This window comes from Lagopus leucura, unplaced genomic scaffold, assembly GCF_019238085.1.
Source record: "Lagopus leucura isolate 7727_CA_CO unplaced genomic scaffold, USGS_WTPT01 Super-Scaffold_100157, whole genome shotgun sequence".
Lineage (NCBI taxonomy): Eukaryota > Metazoa > Chordata > Aves > Galliformes > Phasianidae > Lagopus > Lagopus leucura.
This window is the reverse complement of record NW_024962334.1, coordinates 47571150-47594863: the sequence shown is the minus strand read 5'-3', so window position 1 is coordinate 47594863 and position 23714 is coordinate 47571150. Positions and strand designations below refer to the sequence as shown.

General features: G+C 40.9%; 1 protein-coding gene across 1 annotated transcript in view; it reads right to left on the bottom strand.

Moving 5' to 3' along the window:
• Window positions 1-13030: 13030 nt before the first annotated feature.
• MYL3 (myosin light chain 3) overlaps window positions 13031-23714 on the bottom strand; it is a 35247-nt gene continuing 24563 nt past the window's right edge. The window contains exons 3-7 of the mRNA XM_042888127.1: window positions 20931-21080; window positions 19605-19778; window positions 17750-17827; window positions 16341-16376; window positions 13031-13634 (exon numbers count right to left, since the gene is read on the bottom strand). Coding sequence (XP_042744061.1) covers window positions 16348-16376; window positions 17750-17827; window positions 19605-19778; window positions 20931-21080 — 431 coding nt within the window. The 3' untranslated portion in view covers window positions 13031-13634; window positions 16341-16347. The remainder of the gene's footprint in view (window positions 13635-16340; window positions 16377-17749; window positions 17828-19604; window positions 19779-20930; window positions 21081-23714) is intronic.

Below are 23714 nucleotides of genomic sequence, written 5' to 3'. Positions count from 1 at the left end.
TCAGCCTCCAGCTCAAGGCAGGGTCAGCTCTCAAATTAGACAGGTCGTTTTATTCAGTTTGATCTTGAAAACAGTAAAAGATAGAGATTGCACAACCTTCTCGTGTAACTTGTTCCACCACTTGGCTATACTCATTACAGTAAAAAATTCCTCCTTAGAGCCAGTCTCAACCATCCAATTCACTGCTGTCTCTCAGCAGTTGTTGCCTTCAACACTAAACTGAGAGAGAAAGGTCTTGCAAAGGCATCCTGACAGACTGGAGGGCTGAGCAATCACCAACTGCATGAAGTTTAACAAGAGGAAGTGCTGGGTTTTGCAATCTGGGATAGGGCAGCCCTAGCTTTGCATGCAGAGGTATGATAGGCTGGAGAGCAGCCCCACAGAAATGCAACTGGGGTATAGGTGGGTGGTTGGGCTGGATGATCTTGGAGGTCTTTTACAACCTTGGTGATTCTATGATTCCAGTTGAGAATACATTGGATGCCAGCAGTGTGCCCTGGAGCCAAAAGGGCTCCCGTCCCCTGGGATGCACCAAGCTCAGCACTGCTGGGTGAGGGTAGAGACCGTTCCCTCTGCTCTGTGCTGTGGCCTCACCTCAAGCACTGGGTGCAAATTTGGTGCCACAGTGTAGGACATAAAGCTGTTAGAGGATGCCCAAAGGAGGGTTGCAGAGATGAGGAAGGGTCTGAGGACAAGGGGTATATCAACTGCTGAGGAGGCTGTTGAAATAGACAGACACAGCTCCTCATGATGGCCTGCAGCTCTGCATGGCCCTTCATCTTGTCATGGCAGCCTGTAGTTCCTCATAGCGGCCTGCAGCTCCTCACAGGGAAGTGGAGAGGCAGGCACAGATTTCTGTTCTCTGGAGACAGTGACAAAGCTTTCCTTCACTGGCCTTTACTACCAGTCCTTACCCTCCAGTCTCCCTTCTAGTGATTTATCTGAACTGTATCTGGATATCTCTTAGGATAAAGTGAATCAGATAAAGGCAGATTGCATTTAGCAGTCCAAAGTTACTAACTATAAACCTTTTTTACAGCATCCCAACCATCTATAAATACTAAGGAACAAGGAGAGGGCGGTGCATTGCTGCAATAAATGCTCTAGAAATAACGACACTGTCCATAGATAATGCTACCCTGCAATCCTATGGCAAACTGAAAAGTCTGGGGATCTGGAGAAAAATACACTTATATGCCAATTACATTAAACTGCATGGGCTCTCAAATATGCATTCAGATTCATGTCTGCCAACCTCACTCCTTTCCACGCTTTCCTTCTCAATTCCTTTTGGAGAAAGCAGAAAATTTCAATGAGGAAAGGAGGTGAACTCCACCAAAGCAACACACTGTACATTTGAACTCATGAAAGAGCTGGTTATTTCATTCAGAGCTAAATAATGGAGGATTTGTACATCTCTCACATTTCTGAATGACTTTCTTCCTATTGACAAATTGGCCTTTTTACAGATTGTACTGAATATGTGTATTAATGTGGATGTATACGAGTGTGTACCTAAAACAATTTTAGCCTTGGGTTCATGCTTTAAAAAAAGCAGAGTAAAATAGCAGAGTTATTTCTGGAAACAAGCCAAATAAGACTGAGAAAGTACTGGCATGCTCAGACACAGGGGTTTTTCAGAGGTCAACTAGGTAAGCACTGGGTGGCCAAAGGCAGTGGAAATGTCTCAGCAGTTTGGAGAGATTCAGCAAATCAGTTCTGTGATTTATACATAACCACACTGCTCTGCCTTGCTTGTAGGGTCACAGAGCTGAGAGAAGCTGTGACAACATGGTACAGCAGCAGCAGAAAGGAATTTCATCATCCCAAGTCCTACCAGGGATATGACCCGGTGTGCAGAACCACAAAAACATTAGGGAGAAAGCAATCTAAGAGGTCAGCATCAGCTAGCTGTAAATAACTTCTCGCTGCTACCCACAGCTTTCTGCAATGCAGACCTATGCCAGTGGCCAAACCCGTCTGGCTTTTGGGGGATTAACTTGTCCATATTAAGCCCTCAAATAGCAGCAGATGGTGAACAGAGCCCTCATGCCTGCAGTGTCAATACACACAACTGAGCTAGTCTCTCTTCTCAATAGCCAGCAGAGAAAAGTAAGAATTGGAGGGAATAATTAATAAGCTCTACCTTCAGCATGGACTTTAGGATGAGAAGAATCAGACTCCAGTTTATTAACTGTATTGACCACCTCTCAGGCAACAATAAAAAAACATTCAAGCTATCTGCTCAGGTGGAAATGTTGACACTTAGCCACGGAAATCCCCCAGCAAATACTTCAAGGAAGATATTATGTCCTTCTGTCCTACAGGATTCTGTCCAAGGACATTTATTCTGTATTTTGCAATCCTGCATCAGATCTGACAAATGAGATCTGTGGAGTATTAAGGGATATTATTCTCAGAAATTGCCACATTTGTGCTGGGGGAGATTCATTGCTGCAGGTTCAGAAGGCAGAGCAGTCCTTCAGTGATTCTCATTACATTTCTTGTTCACACAATTGTTCACAAGGTGCTGATTACAATTCCTGTCTGCATCTTTCATTGCCCAGAGGCAGATAATTGGGAATTACTGAAAAATTATCAAACCCTTAAATGAACCGACATCTACTGAAACTCAGAGATGTGCGGTGAAGAAAGAAGCATACCTGGAAAGGACATGGCAAGGAAGAACATGAATACAAACTGGCTTCCAGTATGAAATATCAGTGTCACATTCCCTCAGACCTTTATCAACATAGGTCCTATGTGAAAACCAGTAAGAAGTCAGAAGTTTTGATGGTACTAATTTACACTTGCAGTCAGTAATGGTGTATATTTGGATTTTTATTTATATTAGCCTTCAGAAGACTTCATAGGTAGGAAGGGACTCTAATGGCATCTGATTCTTAATCACAGTCCAGATAACTATGCAATGTTCAGACAACCATTCAATATGTGCTCAATTCTAAAAGGAAAGGAGAGGGAATGGAAGGAAAGGAAGGGGAGGTGAGGCAAGGCAATGCAAAGCAAGGCGAGGAAGTTTTCTTTTTCCTTTTCTTTTCCTTTCCTTTTCTTTTCTTGTCTAGTATTAAATGTGGAGGTTGGTGGCCCTGCCTTTGGCAGGGGGGTTAGAAATTGATGATCCTTGATCCCAACCAGGGATCATGATAACCCTTTCCAACCCAAGCCATTCTATGATGATCCTATGATTCTATGATTCTCTTTTGTTTGCTCCTTTTGCTCCTGGAGGGATTTATGAGAGAGCTCACACCCTGGGGAGGAAAAGGAGTGGCTGCCTTTTATTCATGCAGTGTCCGGTCCAGGCAGGCTGGGGGCAATCTGAACATCTTGCACTGTTTAAAAAAAACTCAGTCAAAATGGAGCCAAGATATGTTTTATGGTGGCACTGAAAGGAGGTGGTGGAACATTTTTGGATGTCTTCAGATCTGTAGTGTTTGGCGGTGCAGCCCCATCTCTAGACACTTCTTGTCTTTCTGAGGTTTTGTTAGTTTATGGAGTATCTGTGTCTGATTTGAGTCTTACACTTCCTTCCCACCTGGGAAATCTGTTCTTGCAACAGTCAGCAAAAGAGAAAAGAATGAAGAAAAAGAGAATCTGAGGCTCCTTATCCCAGCTAACCACCGCTGTGTGAGACCTCCAGAGCAGTCTTTCCCCAGAGCAGTTTTTGGAACCGATGATCCCTTACAGATTACAGAAAAATTATTTCTATCTGTCTTTTCTTTTTTTTTTTTTTTTTTTTAAAGTTTTCCAACCCTGAATATGTAGCCTTCCCTGAGACCCAGCTGCCTTCTTTTGGCCAAACACCTTCTCTTTTGAAGAAGGGAGGTCCTGGGACCACCCTGTGGCAATGCAGATCCACTGTATGAAATGGGAAAAGAGGCCTGAGATGGAGCTCTTGCTTTGCTGAACACCGTGGCTGGCTGATTGCTTCCTATAACCTGTTTTGCCATGCTGGGTTTCAGAAAGCACATCTTGTTCAGAAGGTACATTGGGCATCATATACCTATGTTGGCTTTACCATCTCTCACCAGAATGACAGATAGACTAAAGGAGTACACACACATATGGTCAGATGTTGATTTGTGCCCTGTAAGCATGCTTGTAGTAGTTATCAACAAACTCTCATTCCTGCATGTCTTAGTGTGAAGAGAGGCACAGACCACAACACAGACAGAGATACGTCACATCCCTTGTGTTCCAAAACATATCTTACCCACAGATGTACACCACACCCAGACACATGCAAAACTGGCTGCAAAGCTACATGTAGTCACTTTTTTACAATAAAGGCAGTGAGGCACTGGCACAGGTTGCCCAGAGAGATCGTGGGTGCTTCATCCCTGAGGACACTCAAGGTCAGGCTGGATGAGGCTTTGACCACCTGATGGAGCCGCAGGTATCCCTGTTCACTGCAGGGGAGCTGGACTAGGTAGATGTTAGGGTCCCTTCCAACTCAAATGGCTCTTTGATTCTAGTAATCTATATTCATGTGAATCACTGTCATCACATTCAGCTAAGCACAAGATGAGTGTGTGAATACTATAATAGGTGTTTCTACCTTCTACTTCACTTCATCTTATTGGTACGCCCTAAAACAGCCCACTGGTGATCCATTTCCTATTCACCCATCACAGGTTTTCAGGCAGTAAATGAAGCCAGCTAGTGAAGTCGTCACTGAATTAGTGTTGGAAAGGTCTGCCTTGTAATAACAGGGCACCTAATGCAAACCCTTCCTACTCCCTACAGTGGGAGGAATGCAATGCCATCCTGGTTACCTGTGATATAATTAATGGGAATAAAGCATCCTCTGATCTGGATTTCCTCTTTTATCCTGCACCTTCTCCCCATAGGGCTCATGAACAGGAGCAGCCCATTAGATGTCTACTCCTAGTTAAAGCTGCACTACAAAACTACTTGACTCACATTGTTCTGATGTATTCAAATAAATTGTGGTGGTATTTTCATCCTGAGAGAACATTATTTAGCTTCCTAGATGGTTGCTGTATTTTAGGATTGGCTGGGAGCAGCATGAAATTTTACCTCGGTCTGGGGCACATGCTCTGCCACCCATGGATCAACATGCCCTGAACCAAATCTACCCTTGCAACTTCTTAAGACAGTGCTTAATTGTTGATTAATACTAGAAATACAAACCAGTCCCCTGTGGCACAGATTTTCTGTCTTCTTCCATGTATTTACATTTCAAATCTTTTCTTTTATGGCTGTTCCTTTTCCTTTTTCATTTCAATTTTTGTGTACAAAAACCTCAGGTAGTTTAAGCAGGCAATATTTCTTAAATCTTTACCTTGGCCCTGAAACATGCTCCAACTTTGATCATGGAAAGAATCACATTAATGCACCCCCCCCGCCCCTCTCTAAATAGCAGCAATTGGAAATTGGCTCATGTGTGATGTGTCAGTGTCCCATAGCACGTCTGCTGGCTCTCAAAATCATTTATAAGCACTATCTTTCTAGCTGTGGAGGAAGAGATTCTGAGCTCAAGAAGTCTGACCCTTCAGGAGGAGGACAACCAATGTGGTATCATTATACACATCTCTGCTCCAGCCCTGCGCTCAGCGCTATCTGCATTGACACTGCTGTGAATAAGCACCTGCTATTTACATTAGCAGAGGGAGCTAAGATCATCTAGACGTGATGCCAGATGCATCATCCCCTCTGTGCACATGGTCAAAGAGCAAGCTTCATTAGCTTGATGTTTAATCTAGATTTCATTCAAGTCTGAAATGCTGCATCTCTCAGTCAAGGCATGATTGCAGTGGGAAAAAGAGGGAACTTTGAGCAGAATGCTTCATCTCTTTGCACAGGCCTTACCAATTTAGAAAAATACAAATCAGTTTTGCTTGTGTGATTACTCTCACAGCTCCTGCTGGCTCAGCTGCACCAAGCAATGGTCACACCTATTTGTGCTATCAAGCAGCTTATATAAAGGGAGAAAAGTGAAGCAATTTATTTCACCAATTCTGAGTATAAAGCAAATCCCTTTAGCCCAGTGGTCATGCTTATTCTGGAGGGTGAAATTCTCCAATATTTCTTTCACCTGAACCAAGCCTGAAAACCACCGCAGTCTTGGCACTGAGAAATAACAGGCTCCAATCCTCTAAGAGATGGCATTCCAATCTGTGGGTTGGCATCAGAGTGCTTAGGAGAAGGACCATTGTCCCTTGGGAATGCTTCTAAACAAGGACTTTGAGCATCTGTTTGAAGACTGTGCAGTTTCCAGCCTTTCATGCAATGTTTCCTTGAGTGATGTAGTTCTTGCATGACTCCACACTTTGCTGCAGAGCAGGACGTGACAGCATAAGTCAGCTGCAATGTGAGTGCAGAAGAGATGCAATGAGAAGTGCCAGAAAGCAAAACTCCAGCTTATGGGGGCCTTTGACAACTTTTCTCACACTAGAATTCATCCACGTTCTCCAAAACAGCAATGTGAAATGGCTCTGCCACTCACTCTGCTCACTTTTCTGTGTGACAGTACCATGAATCACTGGATAAAAACCATAAACATGCATTCAGATGAAAATAATAGTTTTGAAAGAAACTAAACTGTAAATATCGCAATGAAGAAACTGTCTTTTTGTTGTGTGTCAGTCTAGCATCAAGTACACTGTATTTCCAGTCAATGGCTGCAATCCTTGCCAAGAATTATGATTATTAGGAATCTAAAGATTAGTAGAAATTAATGATGGTCAGTAGTTACTAATTGCACTTTTGTTCATTGTGGGATTTGCCCATCGTGCGTGTGGTACTGGAAATTATCAATGAAATGTTTTATCTTTTACTAGTTGCTTTCATCATTCTTTTCTATGTTCTTTTTTTTCTAACATGCATGAAACTCCTTTTTTTTTAGACAAGAAAAGGGATCCCTTTTGGTCTTTTGGAGAAGACTGGTAAACCGAAGAAGATAAATAAATCTTTCAAGAAGGCTGGAGGAAGGCAGAGATCTCTGCAGCCTGCTGCCATGCTGTTTCTGTAGATGTTTGCCTACCTTTTGTTAACCTCATATTCCTACTGCTTTCAGTCCAGAAATTCCCACAGGCAACAGATTGAATACAGTCTTACTGTGTTGTCCCAGAGCTATTCCACTTATCCCAAGATCTACTTTTATGCAAATAATTACAACACTGCTGTAAAATTTGCCTTTTAAACTTGGGCCACACACACACTGACGTAAGTAGACACACTTCCAAGACCCAGTTTCCCCTCAGCAGGAAACACCACATTAGGCCAGTCCATCCATATCAAATAACCTTGTACCAGGTTCACAAGGCCAAAAAGTCAGCAGAACATCTTAGCAACCTCCAGGGCTTTTGCTAGTGGAAATATGGGAGATGTTATATATCTGGGATCTGCGAGACATTTTATAAAATGTGTTTAAGGTCAGGATCTAGGCAGAAGGTTGCTTTGGGTAGCTGTGTTCTGGAGGCAGTACTGTACAGACTAAACCTGAATTTCGGTTTCTGAGTGCGCTACTTGAAAGTCCTCTTTTTCCTTCCATTTTCATTCATAACACTACAGTGCTGGACAAAGGTAACTTATTAGATCCCAAGAAACTTCAGGCTTTCAGTTCAGCAAAAGAATAATGTTTTGGACAATTACAGAAGCCAAATTTTGTTTACTGTTTTGGAAGAAACAGAAAAATGGTGAACACATGCCATGTTCTCAAGGACCTGTCTTTTCAGATGGAGGTAACCAGAATAAAAACCATCAAGTCAGTTGTGGGCATCTACAGGAAGAAAAGTCCAGACACCTGTGCTGTAAATTCTTTTGGGGGATTTAGGATCCCAAACTGTTCATGCACTTTAAAAACATATGCATATGTGTTTCCTGGGGAGATGGCTGTGAACACAACACACTGCAATTAAAATCAGCACTAGCATGTCAGAACCCCACTAACAGCACAGAGACATGAGATGGACTGAGGAAGTTCAAAAGATAAATCTATTGTTTCCTGCACCATGAGCATTTCCATTCAAGAAATGCTTGATTCTCAGAGATAGGTTTTGCATGAACTTAACTCTGTGAATGTTTATGGATTCTTGAAATTCACTGGCACTTCCCAAATATCTTTGTTCCTCTTGTTTACCGACACTCAACATTTACAAATAGCAGTGCAGAAGAACTGCTCGTGAGCTCAGTGCTTCTGCAGAATGTTTTCTCTGGCTGAATAGACTTGAAAAAGGTGGGTTTTGTTTGTCTTTTCTTCTTTCCAAAAGGGTTCATTGCTGGGTTATGTGCTAAAATACTGGCAGTTCAGTAGGAAGAAGACATGACTAAACATCATCAGATAATTAGCTCCTCCACGTCAAAATAATCGGCATCACTCTCTAAGCTTTCAATTGTTGAGCATAGAGAATTTGATACATCTTTTGTACCACATCTGTGATTTTTCGCTCTTTGATGGCAACAGGGATGGGTTCAGATATGTCTATAGATCAGGATAGAAACCTCCAGACTGCACCACAGACTTAAGACTGGCTCCTTTTCATCCTAAATTTACCTTTTTCAATTTCTCTACAATGAGAATGTATGAAACAAAAATTCTTTTTTCTCCTAGCTGGTGCTTCCACTATGTCTGATCTGTCCCTGTTAAGGTATTAATACTGAATTTGGTCTGTGCACAAGTGAATCCTCAAGCAGACTGAAGGTTTGACAGACAGGTCAAAACGTGAAGAGAGATTCCCTATGAACAAAAGGTGCCTTCTGGAACAAAGGTTAAAAAAAGGTCATGTCAATGAGCTTAGTGGACTTCAAGAAGCATTTGGACAACATTCTCAGTCATGTGGTCTGATTTTTGGGTGGTTCTGTGTGGAGTCAAGGGTTGGACTCAATGATCCTTATGGGCCCCTTCCAACTTTATGATTCTATGAACCTTTTCAGAAGTTTTGAGCAGATTTGAAGACACACAAGGAGTTTACACTGGAGTACTTCATGTTGCATGACTGTTGTATTCTTTTATGTTATTTTTTATCTGTTACTAAGCTCCCAAAAGCCTAATATCATCAAACAAAAAACTTCTTTCCAGAAATGTCAAACCACATCTTGAGAGACCGTTGTTTTTTGCACATACTCCTCGTACACCCATCGGTTCCATCTGATGGGAGCAGAAATCCAGCTTCAAATGCTAGTGCTGCCCCAAATGACACTGACCTCAGTTCAATATAGATCTACCTATACACATCTGTACTTTTCTTTCTTCATTTCTCCTGTCTTTTATGTTTGGCATACATCATAACTCTCCCATGACACTTTTATTACAGGAAAGTGAAGGAATTCACAGAGCTGCTAGTAGAGAAAACCGGCACTTTTGGGTTTATAAATGAAAACATTCATTTTACTGCTCTGCTGGACTTTTGACATATTTCAGCGACATTGCTGGATAAGTGTGAGAAGAAGGATAGATGAACACAGGCTACATAACAAACTTCAGGGAATCCAAGGAATTTTCCATGTTAAATGAAACTGGAAGAAAAGAAATATGTTGTTCACCAGGCATTTGGTGAATTTAAAGGTCATGTGGCCTACATTGAGCTATGTAGTTACGTGCCCATGCATACATGGACGTATATTTAAGATCAGTAGTATGATGTTGGATATTAAATCTACCTGTAAATTTGAAACTGCAGATATTTTCACATCGTTACTCTTACAAAAAGTGCTGCTACAACAATCAGATACAGAAACCTATTGTCCTAACTTGAGTGAGAAGGGGATGAAGTGGTATGAAGGCAGTGCTATAAAAGGTCTGTGAAGAAATAATTTATCTCTGTGAGCAAATCAATGAGGCTTGCAAATTGAATGAAATGAGTCTCATCTATAATAGCTCAAACCAGAATATTCAGAAGATAAGCATATATCTAAGCAACAGCTAGAACCAGGGGGAATGATCTAGAGCATTGCAAATGACAAATCAAATGAAAAATCAAACAGATCAACTGTGAAAATTGAACCCCAAATACAGTGCCAGAAAAAAACTGCACTTTCTTTGGACAGTGACATTATGCAAGAAATTCATGCTTAGAATTGGGTGTAGTTTTCACACCATGTTTGGCCAAAGAAAAAATCTGGGTTGAGAATGTTGAAAAATGTTGAAAATGTAAAACTGTTACACCTTAGGATGATACAGATGGAGCATTTTGATTTTCCACTACAAAGCTGTAATTCGCTATGTTAAAAATAATTTGGAGAATGTTAAATATGACAAAAAAATTGAGCTGCATCACATCATTAGAGGGCAAAGTATTTTTGATTGAGTTCCCAAATAAAACTTCTGATGCATTGTTTATTTGCTTGTTAGCATCACTGAAAAAGGATTTGCTTTCTCTTTGGCTTCCGTATCAAAAACCCCCACGCTTTGTACAGTGCTCTGATCCTGGCTTGGGTGAGTTCAAGGAGAGAGTGATGAAATGCCAGCCAATATCCTTACTCCATCTGAAACCCCTTCTGCATGAACTGGGTGTTGCAATGCAAGTTGCTGCAGGAATGTACGATGTAATTCTGGCAAGAAGTCAATAGGCTCAAGCTCCTCAAATAACCAAAGCATGGTGCTAAGAAATCAGTAGAGCAGGGAGCAGCCCAGACAGCCAGTCCATTAGCAGCTTAACCACAGCAGATGTAAAGTCACCAACAGAACTCCCTACGGAGACTCCCAAAGAGCCAGATGCTACTGCTATAAAAAGATCTTCAAGAAACTTGGCATGTCTCCTGGCCACATTTTTAAAAAAAAATTCTCTGGATAGGCTATTTTTTTAAATTCAGGGTTAGGGGTTGGGGAGAGAAGAAGTAGAAGGGAAGGGGAAAGAAAAATTGCTTATTTATTCCGGTTAGCTTGTGTGTGAATCTCATGCTTCTGAAAACAAAATCCAGTGATGGCATGTCCTGAGACACAAAGGGCAATAGGCACTGCTCCAGCCTTCGCCCACACACAGCTTTGCTTATGCACCTTGGACTGACCTCTGTATCCTTCCATGAGGAGCCCTGCCAATGCTCTTGGGGTGAAACATCAGCTGTTATTTTACTCTGTGCTGCTGCTAGTAAGCCTTGCTTGCCTCCAGTGCTGCACTTGGCAGTTCTCTTCCCTAGTGTGCTTGCATGGTGCACTTTAACTCAAATGGATGCTTAGCTTGGTGATCTTTGCCTCTCCTATTGCTCTATCACAGGACTTGTTCACCCATTTTCAGCACTACCAGCCCTTGAAGTCTTCCTGGAATACCTGTGAGTCTCATATACTCCAAGCAGCTGGATTCAGTCACCATGTGGATCAATACAAAGCAATATTATCTAATAATGTGTAAACCTTGCAGTACAGATACCCCCCATGCTGCTAAGATAAGCACTGAATACAACACAAGCACAGGACAGACAGATGCACCAACTCAGTGAGTATTGTCACTTGTATGGATGAAAGTCACCCCTTTGCCCTGACAAAAAGCTCACTTTCATCTGTGAACATGAACAGATGTTATTTTGGGAGTGTGAGTTGATACATTCTGCAAGGTTTCAGTGTAGTACCTCAAGGTGACTGTCTCCTGGGGTCTGAGAGGCAGATAAGGCGGTTGCATTGTGTTTAGCAGATGAGAAATAAAGCAGCTGATGGCTCACTGGAGAAATTAGGATTTCTACCACACCTGAACTGCACCTGGTGTAGTAATTTCATCTCTCTGTAGAGAATTCAGAACAAACACCCATGTTTTGACATTGACACCTTTTCACAGGTCTGGGCCTGGAATAGGTGATGTGGGACTCTGTCTAATGAAAATAGCCCAGTTTGGAGTTGAGTTTTAGTGACTATAAAACAAGGTATGGAGGAACAAGAGGAGAAAGTCACAACGAGCCAATAAATTTATGATGGTACCTGGTAGCAGAGTGTTTTCACTAAGCTCTCATAATGCACACAAGTCCTGAGCTCAAGTGTTTTTCAGACTGGATATATCCCTTGAGGAGGTAGGAGACATTTCCAGGTGATACGCTATGCCAGCAGGAAAGGCAGACTTATATATTTCAACTGCTGTATTCCTTTAATTTAAAACAAAATTAAGCTATCATTAGAGTCTACTATGAGAGTAAAGGCAAGGTGCTTTTGAAATAGTGTTTGCCCAAGGACAAACTAGGACTTAGGAACTCCCAGGAGCCAACAGTGAGAAAAGAAGGGCTGCCCTGAGGAGATGGCCCATTGGTGGTGGCTATCTCTGGTGTCTGATCTCTACACACTAGTGCAGATCTAGTTACTACTCTCCTAAGTGGCCTGTTCAGTGCATTTCTCTGTTCATGACTGATGCTCCAGAGGTAGATTCTCCATAATCAATCATTCACAGTGGTGTTATTTTTCTTGCATCTTCATGCACAGTTAAGCCAGGCTGGGTATAAGATGTTTTTGCGCTTATTAACATCTTTCTTTTCCTCCATCTCCGTTATCTTTCTAAATTTCCTTTAGCATTTAATTGTTATTGCTATCAGCTTACATTATTTCTATAACTGATGACTTGCTCTTGTGATTAATCAATGGTACATTTTGTTACAGCTGTTATATTGGTGAGTTTGATTCTTCTACGTTCTCTCATTCATAACAGCTCTTCTTCATAGACATGACCAATACTGTAATTTCTAAGCAGTATAATATCACTGTAATATCAATCTACAGAATACGAGTGCTCTGGTATAACAGTGTTCCATTGACAATCCTTTCTCCACTAAGTTTCCAAGTTGTCTTTTTTTTCCCCCCACAATATCCCTTGCTTAAATCGAGTACTGTTCACTTAGATTTCATTTTGTATTACCTAATGAGCTGTATCAGCTTCTGTCTTCTTTTTCCCCACAAAGAATGTAGTGCTTGAATGATCTTTTTTCTTTTCTAACAACTTTTCCTCAGAAAATGAGGCAGCTTAATCTGTGTGCTTTTTCATCCTTGTCAGCTTTCCTTAGCCAATTCTAACGTAAAGCTTTTATTTCCCATCTCCCCTTCACTTACACAGACACAGAAATGATGAACTCAAGAGACAACGAATCCCATGTTTTACTGCAAGAAAAACAGGACCAAGAAATGCACAGTGAAACAATTTCAAGTTTTCATTGGGAAAAACATTTCATTTGTTTCATAGACTGGACTGTTATAATGGGAACATATCCTTGTGGAGAACAGAAAGAAGGGATGCATTCTAGCAATACAGCACACACCTTTATTTTGTGTTGTTCATCCTTTACACCTTAAGTGTTAAAGGTAGTGTCTTCCAAAGCTGAGAAACATATAAAAAAATTTTGCATTTGTTGCTGATTGCTGGGAATTCTTTTTTTGCTGTTTTTCATCAAAGACTAAAAATACTCCTTGCACACATGAGACTTATGCAGTTGGCTTCGTTTTTTTTTCTCTTATTGCATTTACAAATGCCCAGGTATTCATGGTTCTGGTTCTGTTTGTTCAATTTCCTGTTTTCTTCCCATGAGGAAACAAGACAAAACAAACAATAAACATTTATCCAAATAACTTCAGGGACAATACGTTTTATAGCTCTGTAGTAGGAATCTGGGATGGAAAATGAGAAGACATTCCAATAAATCAAAATCCAAGGCCAGAATCTGGGCTTCTCCACACCTGTCTTGTCCTAAAAATAATTTTTAAGCATTAGAGGAAGAAGGCAGAAATAAACAACACCATCAAGAATCAACCTCAGTTATCCAAATAGCGTACTCATTTTAGGGGCAGTGAGGCCCTATGAAGATCCCAATGGACATCAGATTTCATGCAAGAAGACAAAAAAAAAAATCCTTAGATTCCATTTCAACCCTGAAATCTTACATTTAACATATAAATGGTTGATAAAATGTGGTAAGCAGTGATATAGAAAAGTGATAGAGCCATGCCATATATAAGGCTAGTGTAAAGGCCTAGCTTTACAAAAAATAAAATAAAATCTCCAGTTGTTGAGCCACTGCTTCTCCTTCTGTTGAGAACATCCCTCTGCAGACAGCAAATACGGTGTTCATGGAGATTTCTCCTCCTCTGCACTGGCAGTTGGACTCTGTATCTATGTCTCTTTGAGTGAAATGAATCACTTTGCATGCTCCAAATGACTTGATCTCCTTTACATTTGGAAACTGAGATACCCAGCTTTCATGTAAGCATCTTAATCTGATGGGAGCCAAGGAATATTATGTCAGCCAAACACTGATGCACTCTAGCATTTCTCCTATAGTCACACAAGTTCAAGCCGTGGGGTAAAATCCACTTCCTGACACATTGGCAACTAAAGACACTCGAGATATTCCTGAGTACCCCAGACACAGGGCTGCTATAGGCTCTGCTTCGTATCTATGAGACCATATTTGAGACACTAGGAACATCTCAAGCACCACCAGGATCTTCCGTGTGGGATACTGAACTGAGCCCCTGTGAACATAATGTCTACTGTCCCTCCAGCTGTACTGCTCTGCTACTTGAGATTACATGTTTAAACTAGGGTACTTTTGTTGATTGTGCAGAAGTAAATTGTGTTGTCACAATTGCTACGCTCAGAAAAAAAAGGAAAAAACATAATACTACTCCCATAATGTTCCTATATTAGGATACAGATCTAGCCTTCCACCAGTATATAGAACCTAGAACCTAGAAACACGAGGCACTACTTTATTTGTGGAATGTGATCCAGATTCCCATTGAATTCAAATCCAGTGTTTGGGAGTTTGTTTGTTATATGCTCTATGGCAAAGGTCCACCAGCCTTTCAAGAGTAAAGACTGCAGCTGTTTTCCCCTAAACATGCCAACAGCAACACTGCAAGAAATTGCAGATGCCACCCCTGAAAGACACCCATCACTGGCAAATCAATTGGTTCTCTGTGAAACAGGGAGCTCTCAGCTCCCTTTCCAAACCCATCAGAAGTCAAGAAACATGTGCTGTCCCCTATGCTGCAGGTCCCAGCCTCTTGCCGGCTTTACAGCTTACCCACACTCGTCTTCTTCAGTGGCTAACCCTGTCTTAGGTGATTAGAAGGACTTCAGGCAATAGAATGGGAATTTCCCATGGCAGTGGATTTAGGGAAGGAATAAGGATTGAAAACATCTCTAAACAACAAGCGTGGATAATGCTAACTGTAGGAATACCCAATATGGCTGTGGGCCCAGTCCAGACGTTCGGAATTCAAAACTAGGAGCCAGTGTTGGAAAAATGTGTGCATGTTCAGAGAAGATAAATGCCTGCAAGTAAGGCACATGGACCACAATAAGAAAAAAGTGGTCAGCTTTTAAGACAGCTTATATTTTGGTCAATCATGTTTTGGAATAGAAGTCCCAAAGTCCTGGATTTGACTCCTACTTAACTCACTCCCCTGAGTGCCAGTGTGCATAATCAAAAGTCATCACATGGCAGACAGGTCTCAGTGGGCTGGGATAATGTCAGCCCCAAAAGCAAAACAAAGCCAGGCCTGGTCAAGACTGAGTAGAAAAATAAACCAAAGAAGAAGAAAAATAACCCAGAACGAATCTGAAGGAAGCCACTGCCTTTCCCAATCTATCAGATACTTTGCAAAATAGATAGAGTTGGTTAACTATCAGGTCAGACCTTCCTCAAGAGCTGAACCAAGGTAAATAGTGGCAAATGCCAGTTCTAACCAGCTGGCACATTTTACAGGAATACTGAAAAAAAAAAAGATGACGAGGCAATACTGGAAATGAAGTTCAACCCATTTGCAATGGCGAGACTGAGATTCCCTAAAAGGCACTGCGGTTTGGAGAGCATTACTGAATAAAGTCAGAAGATCTGCTGGACAAAGCTCTTTTCCTGGAAAACCAATCGATTTGCCAGAAGAATCTGGAAGCCAGGTTTTTGGAAGTCCAATAGTTATCTTCCAAATGTAGGCTCCTAAACAGGTACACATTAGTCCTTATCTACTTGTATTTTTTATCCACTTTTTTTCTAGTGAACTCAGTTCTTTCTCATTGACTCTTGGGAGAAGTTTAGGAGCAGCACCTTGGAAGTGGACATCAAAAATCTGAATCATTTGAAGTTTCCAGTTCAACATAAAAGAATGACTTCCTTGGATGTCAAATGCTTTTAGGAGTTTAGATGTCAGCAGGCAATTCACCAAACAAGATACACCAAAAAGTTGTGCCGATTTGTTGTGCATTTGATAGGATGAAGAAAAATTTTATCTTATTCTTGATCTAATTCCTTATATTGCATGCCAAAAATACTGTCCTGAATTAATTCCCTAATTAATTCCCCAAGTCTATGTATGTATTCCCCAAGCCATGCCTATCTCAGATGTTCTAACCAAAATAATAAGATATTCTAAGAGGACAGAAGAGACTTACCTGGTGTTCAGTTAGCCATGATATGTTTCACAAAAGCTGTAAAGAAGAGAAAAACAGGATCATTTCTCAGTTCTCCTACATTAAACTCAGTAAGGTCCCACATGTTTCATCTTAATTATATTAAAATTAATTCCTCTTGCATACTCTGATGTAAAGAATGCTGCATCACTTCGTAATTGAGATTCCAGATACCCTGGTGCTAAATGAGTTGTAAATCCTTAAGATAATATATATTACAGTGCAAGGTAGTCAGGAGTCTGGCTAGCCAGTGGAAATGAACACAAATATTAGTCAGTCTATAGCTTGTTTAATCCCTTACCCCTGGCTACCAAATGAAACTGCCTTTCCAAAGTATACACTGAAAGAACCTCTGGAGTAAACCTCCAGGATCCACAGCAGGTCACCTAGTCAGGTGTCATGACTGCATCTCTTTGGTGAATTTGGATTTAAAAAACGAACAAAATGTGTCAAATCCAAAACATTATTATATTATATTACATAGAAGTTATTGTGAGTTTTTTGTTTGTTTGTTTGTTTTATAGAAGGCTTTAGGTTTCATTTTTCTCCATTAAAAAAAATCATCCATCATCAAGAAGCGTTCATGATTCTGAAATTCAAAACAGAAAGGAGAAATGCATTGTAGCACGAAAATATTTTTTTCCTTCCTAATAATTTCTCTGAGTTTCCTTTAAGTTCATAAGACATTTGGGTTGTCTAAATCCACAGATTTCTGTTTATTGGCTCCTTACAAGAAGGATTTCCCTGAGGTCAGATCACAAGCATCTTTAAGTCAAAGAAGTCTACCAACCAATATATTCATAAAAGATTCAGTGAAGATTATAGACCAGCTAAGTCACCAAAATAATACAACAGCCACCACTTAACCTTCAAAAAAGGACTCAGGTGTGTCTAATAGCATATCTGTCTGCTAGAATACTGTGTTCTACTGAAGATTGAAGCATATAGGCTGGCAAGATGCGTGAGATGCATGGTCCGTTTACTCAGGGCCAAATCTCTTTTCTGGCTGTCTACCAACAATGGAATAAATTGGAAGGTATTTGGAAAATCTTGTAGAATTCTCAGGTCAAAGGATGAAAGAGGATCCTAAGGTAAACATATTTTGTAAGATTTTTGAAAGAAAATCTAGTGATTTTCTGTAAGGAACTCTCAAAAGAGATCTTTATCTTGTTTTTAGAGGACAAAGAGATGGGTACAGGTAGGAAAAAAAAAAGAGTAAAATAAGTTTATTTTATTGGTTATGTAAAATTAATTTGATTGGTTTCAAATTTGGAAAATAACATTCTGATTTTTGGGAGTAAGATCTTCCTTGTATTTAAGCCTTCACAGGAAAATTGCATGAAAGCCTTCAAGTACATGACCACTGCTCAGAATGGAGTGGTCATACCTACCTTCATAGTTGATACAACCATTGGCATCTTCCTGGCCAGCCATTAGCTTATCAACTTCCTCTTCAGTCAACCTTTCACCTGAGTGGAAAGCAAAGTATTTAATTAGCTGAGCAATTCTTAAGAATTTATGAAGATCAGTTCAAAAATCCTAGAATGAGAATGAGAGAAAAGGGAGAGATTTTCTCTTCCACAAATCTGTGTTGCTGACTGCTAGGAAAGCTAGGTTTTACCCTTGCAAACAGAAAATTTGATCTGAAAACGAAGGAGACAGAATAAATATGGAAACCTACATGGCATCCTGTTCACATCCTCATTCTTTAAAGGATAAGCTTTCTCTAAGTGCCAAATCTTGAAGGTCTTAGTCCTTAACCAAGTCCTCACTGGACAAACTGTCAGAAATTTCACTCTCTGTTGTGCCTATTGCTTTGAGGTTCAGGGAGATTCCAATATCATTTTGGAGATCTCTGAACTGAACTGAACCAGTGATCCATTCTGTTTATGTAATTATCCAAATATTGGGCTCATATGTGCCCATAAGGCTTCATTCTGGACAAACAGATGAATCCATTCAGTAGGACTTCCCAGTGTAGTATTAGGCACTGGTTTGAGGACGAGATCATACATCTTCCAGAAATGCGTGGGATAAATTTTAGGATGATATGAGCTGAAATTGTAGAAGTTAAAATAAAATACATTGGATTTGCCCCGCTACTTATGTTGTTCTACTTACACATCGCTGATCTCTGACACAAAGGAACAAGTCCTCAGCTGATATGAGCTGATGAAAATTCAACAAATTAAACAGAAAAAATGTTCTAATTTATAGAACACTTGGTTGTGCCTAGAATTTGACCAGTATTAAGAAACAGAACTGCTCTCCAAATTGAAATACATCCTATCACTGTTTGAAAATCAGGTATTTTGCTACATTACTTTTGATTTCTGGAAACAGAAGGGTAAGTCCAAAATAATTTCTTGCAGTTCAGTAAAATTGACAAAACTACCCAGACTGTTTACATTGTTCAGAGGAAGGTTAGATAGGACATTAGTATTGCCTTTGTGTGTTGGGAGTTTTTGGTGGTGGTAGTAGTAGTTTCTTTTTCATCACCGAGCTTGGTTCCCAAACTTATCCATTAGTATCCATGATGCAAATAAAACTAACATTGCTTTTTTATTATTATTATTCCCTGAATCACGAATAGAAATGGATGTGTCATTGAATGGAAGCACATGAGCATCATTAAAAAACATATATTTTTTTAATCAATATCACAGCTCAAAACCCATGATTGGACTTCTTTAATCTAAATCAAATCTTTCTTGCAATTGCTCATCCTTCTTCTAAAAGTAGTACATGTTACTTGTGCTGATGTTGTCTCTCTTTGTGAATAACTGAGCTACTGAAGTCAAGATTTGAGAGGACAGAGAAACATTGATTCCTGCTTTAAAAAGAGCTTTTCCATTTCAGAAACAATTCTGTTACGCAGATGACTGATTAACAAGTACTTCATCCTAGAACTTTTCTCGGAGGTGAAGAAAAAAAGTATGCAAATATTGTAGGAATATATGAGTTTTCAGAGCTTTTTTTGACAGTTTTTCATACAAACAAAATATTTATAGGAGAAATATGACGCTACCACAAAGAAGGAGGAAAGAACGGAAGGGGAGGAAAAAAAGAAAACAAAGTGTTCAAGTTGCAAGTCAGTGATCTTATGCTTCATTAGTAAGAAGTTTTTTTTTTTTTTTTGTCCTTATATCTGAGGACAGTGTGATGACTGAAGACTTGCATGGTTATTTTCTCCATAAAATCACCCAACCTCAGTGACGAAACTGTATAAGGACAGGTTCACCTTACCCAGTGTAGCCAAAACGTGGCGGAGTTCAGCCCCCATCACTGTTCCATTTCCTTCCTTGTCAAACACACGTAGACCCTCCACAAAGTCCTCATAGGTGCCTGTGTCTTTTGTCTTGGCAATATGCTGGAGCATGGGCAGGAAGGTCTCAAAGTCAATCATCTTGGAGTTCATGTCTGCAAAGACACAGATAAAACTGAAAGTTTTAGTGAATTCTGAGCTGAGGACTTGTGCTGGGGCATGGAGCAAGGGGAAGTGGTGAGAGTTGACCGTGGCAATAAGTCCTGGTTAAAGAGGCAAGAAGTATGCAGGAATGTGGTAAGTGCAGGTAGAGGAATGGATAGTCAAAGTTGGAAAAAGAGGTCTGTCAGAAAGAAAAGTGTGCTTTTAGCAGATCAATAAATAGACAGATATCACCTACATACCACGTCAGATATCATCTGTCTGTCATATGCAAATAGCATGGAAAGCAAGCACACTTGGAATCCCAAGGTTTCTGATGCAATAAAAATACAAAACTAAGCAGAAGGCAATAGAAAAGAAGCCTGTTCCTGATATGAAGTCAGTTTTGCCTTGCAGCCCTATAACACAGAGCTATCTAAAACCACAAGGGGAGAGGAGCTTCAGTGTGAATAGGGGGCTGAGAGAACGAGAGTAGTGCATCTCATTTTCCTGATTCTTTGTCTTTCAAAAGCATCACTGGACATTACAGTCCCTTAGGACTACTTGTCCCATCCAGCACTGTGTCTTTGCCATATCAAAAGATATCACATCTGTTGAATGAGGGCCCAATGGTCTGTTTCCATTAACCTCAGCAAAAGGAAGAGACAGAGAAGTCACCTGGAAAGTCCCTGAATTGTATATGCTGTCCAGATGAGATTTCCTTTGTTATGAACAATATTCTGTGTGCAGTGCATGTTGAAGGCTGATACAACTGCAGTTATTACAGAGCATCTAACATGCACTCTTATAGAACAAGTTGTGGCTTTTCTTTCAGTCTGTCCTTTTGTTGACTTCAAATGTCTGAGCTTTTAGTAAACACAAGTGAATGCCTGCCATCAAAGCAATTTTAAAAGGTAACATCCTTTCACTGTAAACATACTGACACGTGTGGCCATTAAATCAGTCTCCTAAATATGAGACAGTGATATTGGCATTCAGATCGGTTTCATCCTTGGTTACTTTTCTGCTAGAGATTTGCAGAGACTGTTTTGTACCCTTTGGTGTTTCATAATTAGTCTTTCCACCAGAAAAAGGAGACCTCATCTACTTCATCCCTAATTCTTCAACGGATCTTTTACAAAATGAACGTTGAGGAGGACACCAACCTTCTTGTTTGGGTCTGCCAAGCACCTTCATGACCTCAGCTTGGGTTGGATTCTGCCCCAAAGCCCTCAAGACATCTCCGCATTGCGCATATGTGATCTTCATCTCAGATTTGGGAGTACGGTCAAAAAGTGAGAATGCTTCCTTAAATTCTGGAAGACAAAAAGATAGAAAGAAATGCATGCCATGCTCCCTCGGATAAAGTCAAAGCCAGCCCAGCCCTTCCCCCTAATTAACTCAGCATGACCGTTTTATATTTTGCAGTCTGGGAACAAATTTGATGGGCTCTGTTAGTGGTGTTATCTGAAATGTTTGTGTTCCTCCTGCTGCATTTCCTGGTTCAATCAGGGGATGGAATTAAAGAGGTCAAATGCTTTTCTTATGGTATTTCTGGCTCAACTACCATCAGAAAGTGTGGAAAACCCCTCAGGAATGGTTGGCCTTGAGATCTTTCCTGCTGAGCAGGAATGCTCAGAGCAGCACGGAATTCAGTAGCCATTCTGCTCATTAGCTAACTGGAAGCTGTATTCAGTATTATACTTTTAGAGAGCACCAACAGCCCACAGATGGAAAATCATCTACATTAGCAGGTAATGAGATACACTGTGATAACCCACTGAAATAATCACACAACATCCAGGTGCTGGGGGATGGTGAGTATATGAGAAAAACCTTATCATTAATCAGTTGCTATGTTTAATGGTGTCAATGGACATATCTAAAAGAATCCTTTGATTTTTCTGTTTTCTAGCAGTTGATCCAGTTGTGTCTGTAGGAGTCAGATTTGCTATGCTGTCAGCTCCTGAGGCCAGACCAGATCACATATGTGGAGATGCAACCACTCACTCCAGTGACGTCATATCTGTCTGCTTCCCCAGGCAGAGCCCTTCCCCATGAGCAGCCAACTCTCCTCCACTCCTCTCACATCTTTGTGACCATATCCTCACTTCTTCTGACCAAAGAGTGAGTTCCCCCTCCCCCTCCCCTCCTTTTTTCTTTACTTTACTTTTCTTTTTCTTATTATTTCTCTTTCTCCTGTCTTCTTCCAATGCTGCTGTTTTTCCTCTCCTCCTTTCTCTTTCCCTTTCCTTTTTTCTATCATTCCACTCCTATCTTACTCATTTCCTTCCTCATCCAGTACTTTCAAACAGTGGTGCCTTTTTCTTACTTTGAACTAATTAACACTCCCGTTTTCCTCTCTGCATTCTCCCCTTTGCTTTCCCTTACTTTCCCTCCCCTCCTCTCTCCAATCTTTACCTCGGTCGCCAGCTGAAGCCCGGATCCCACCAGCATCCCTCACTCCAGCAGAGGGCAATGGTGGATTTTCGTGGACTCCTTGCTGACAGGAGAAGGGGGTCAAAGCCCCATTCCAAGCTCTGTCCTTTCCTGGGGGGGGTCTCAGCAGCCAAGGTGGATGGGAAACAAGCTGCATCCCTGAGCTGCTTATCTCCCTGCCCGAGACCTCTTTCAGGAACAGCCTTTGCACCACCTCCTAAAGGCCCACAATCCATCAGTTGCCAACAACTCACATCTCTCTTAAATCAAATTCAGATGTAATCACCTCTGATCAGAGCATTGGCCTGTGGGTTTGGAAGCACCATTCTGTCAACATACAGAAGCCTTTTTTTTTTTTTTGGGGGGGGGGGGGGGGGAGGGAGGTTATTATTTGCTTATTTGCTTTTACATTTGCTGGCTTAATGCAAGTTTCCATCAAAGCAATGAAACCAGAGTGGCTATGGTCTCCTTTGTCCCCTTGCTAGCCATTAAATCACTGGCAGGAGCAGTTTATATTTTCATATGCCTAATTGCTACCTATCTTCTCATGCTGGATAGCTCATATTCTTCTCGTCTGTGAATAGGCCAGGAATCCCATTTCATAATGACACATTGCCACAGCCACTGAATTTTGCTGGCAGTGTAGCAGGAGGACATGTGAGGATGGATGTATAACACAGGGCTTCAACCATAGAACATTCTTCCTCCTGTGAGAGTAATATTTTGGGGGCTACCATAACAGGTGACTCTTTGCAAGGAAGTAAGTCTGCTACAGCAACAGCTTTTCCTTAGCAAAGGGAAATTTGCTAATATCACAATATCCTGGAAGATCCGGCTTGAAAAATTTTGAGAAACTTTGCTTTTCCCCCATCACCTCAACACAAAATAAGCTGTCAGAAAGACAGCTGGGGTCAGTGATAATAGGTTGACTGAGAGCTTCTATGAATCCCAGCTCTCAAGTCCTGCCAGTATAACAGCTGTAAGTTATGTCAAGTGTTGTTTGTTTCCTGACCTGTGTTTTTAACACAAAATAAAAGAGTCTAAAGCCCTGGAGAACCAACTGTCCACGTTATTGAACTGGTAGCACACTTCTTGGCAAGGTTTTCATGTCTGCACACTGGTACTGAGGACAGTGTATGCTAGGGGCAATCCAGGGATAGTTATGGACCAGGCCACAGATACAGTGCTCCATTGTTGGAGGCATTCAAGCCCAGGCTGGAATAGGGCCCTGTGCAGCTTGATCTAGTGGATGACAACCTTGCCCTTGGCATTGAGTTTGGTATTGGATGATCTTTAAGGTCTCTTCCAACCTAAACCATTTTCTGATTCTATGGTTCTATAATTCTACACCTAAAGCATCTAAGTTCTAGCTGGGAGTGAATACAAGCCTGTCTGTCTGCTTGTCTATGAACCCAAGAACCTTCTAAAGATCAAGTGAAGGAGAGAGAGCAGAAAAAGATCAAGAAGAGGCCATTAGGAAAGGCATTGAGAGGGAGCAGTTTAACCTAAAA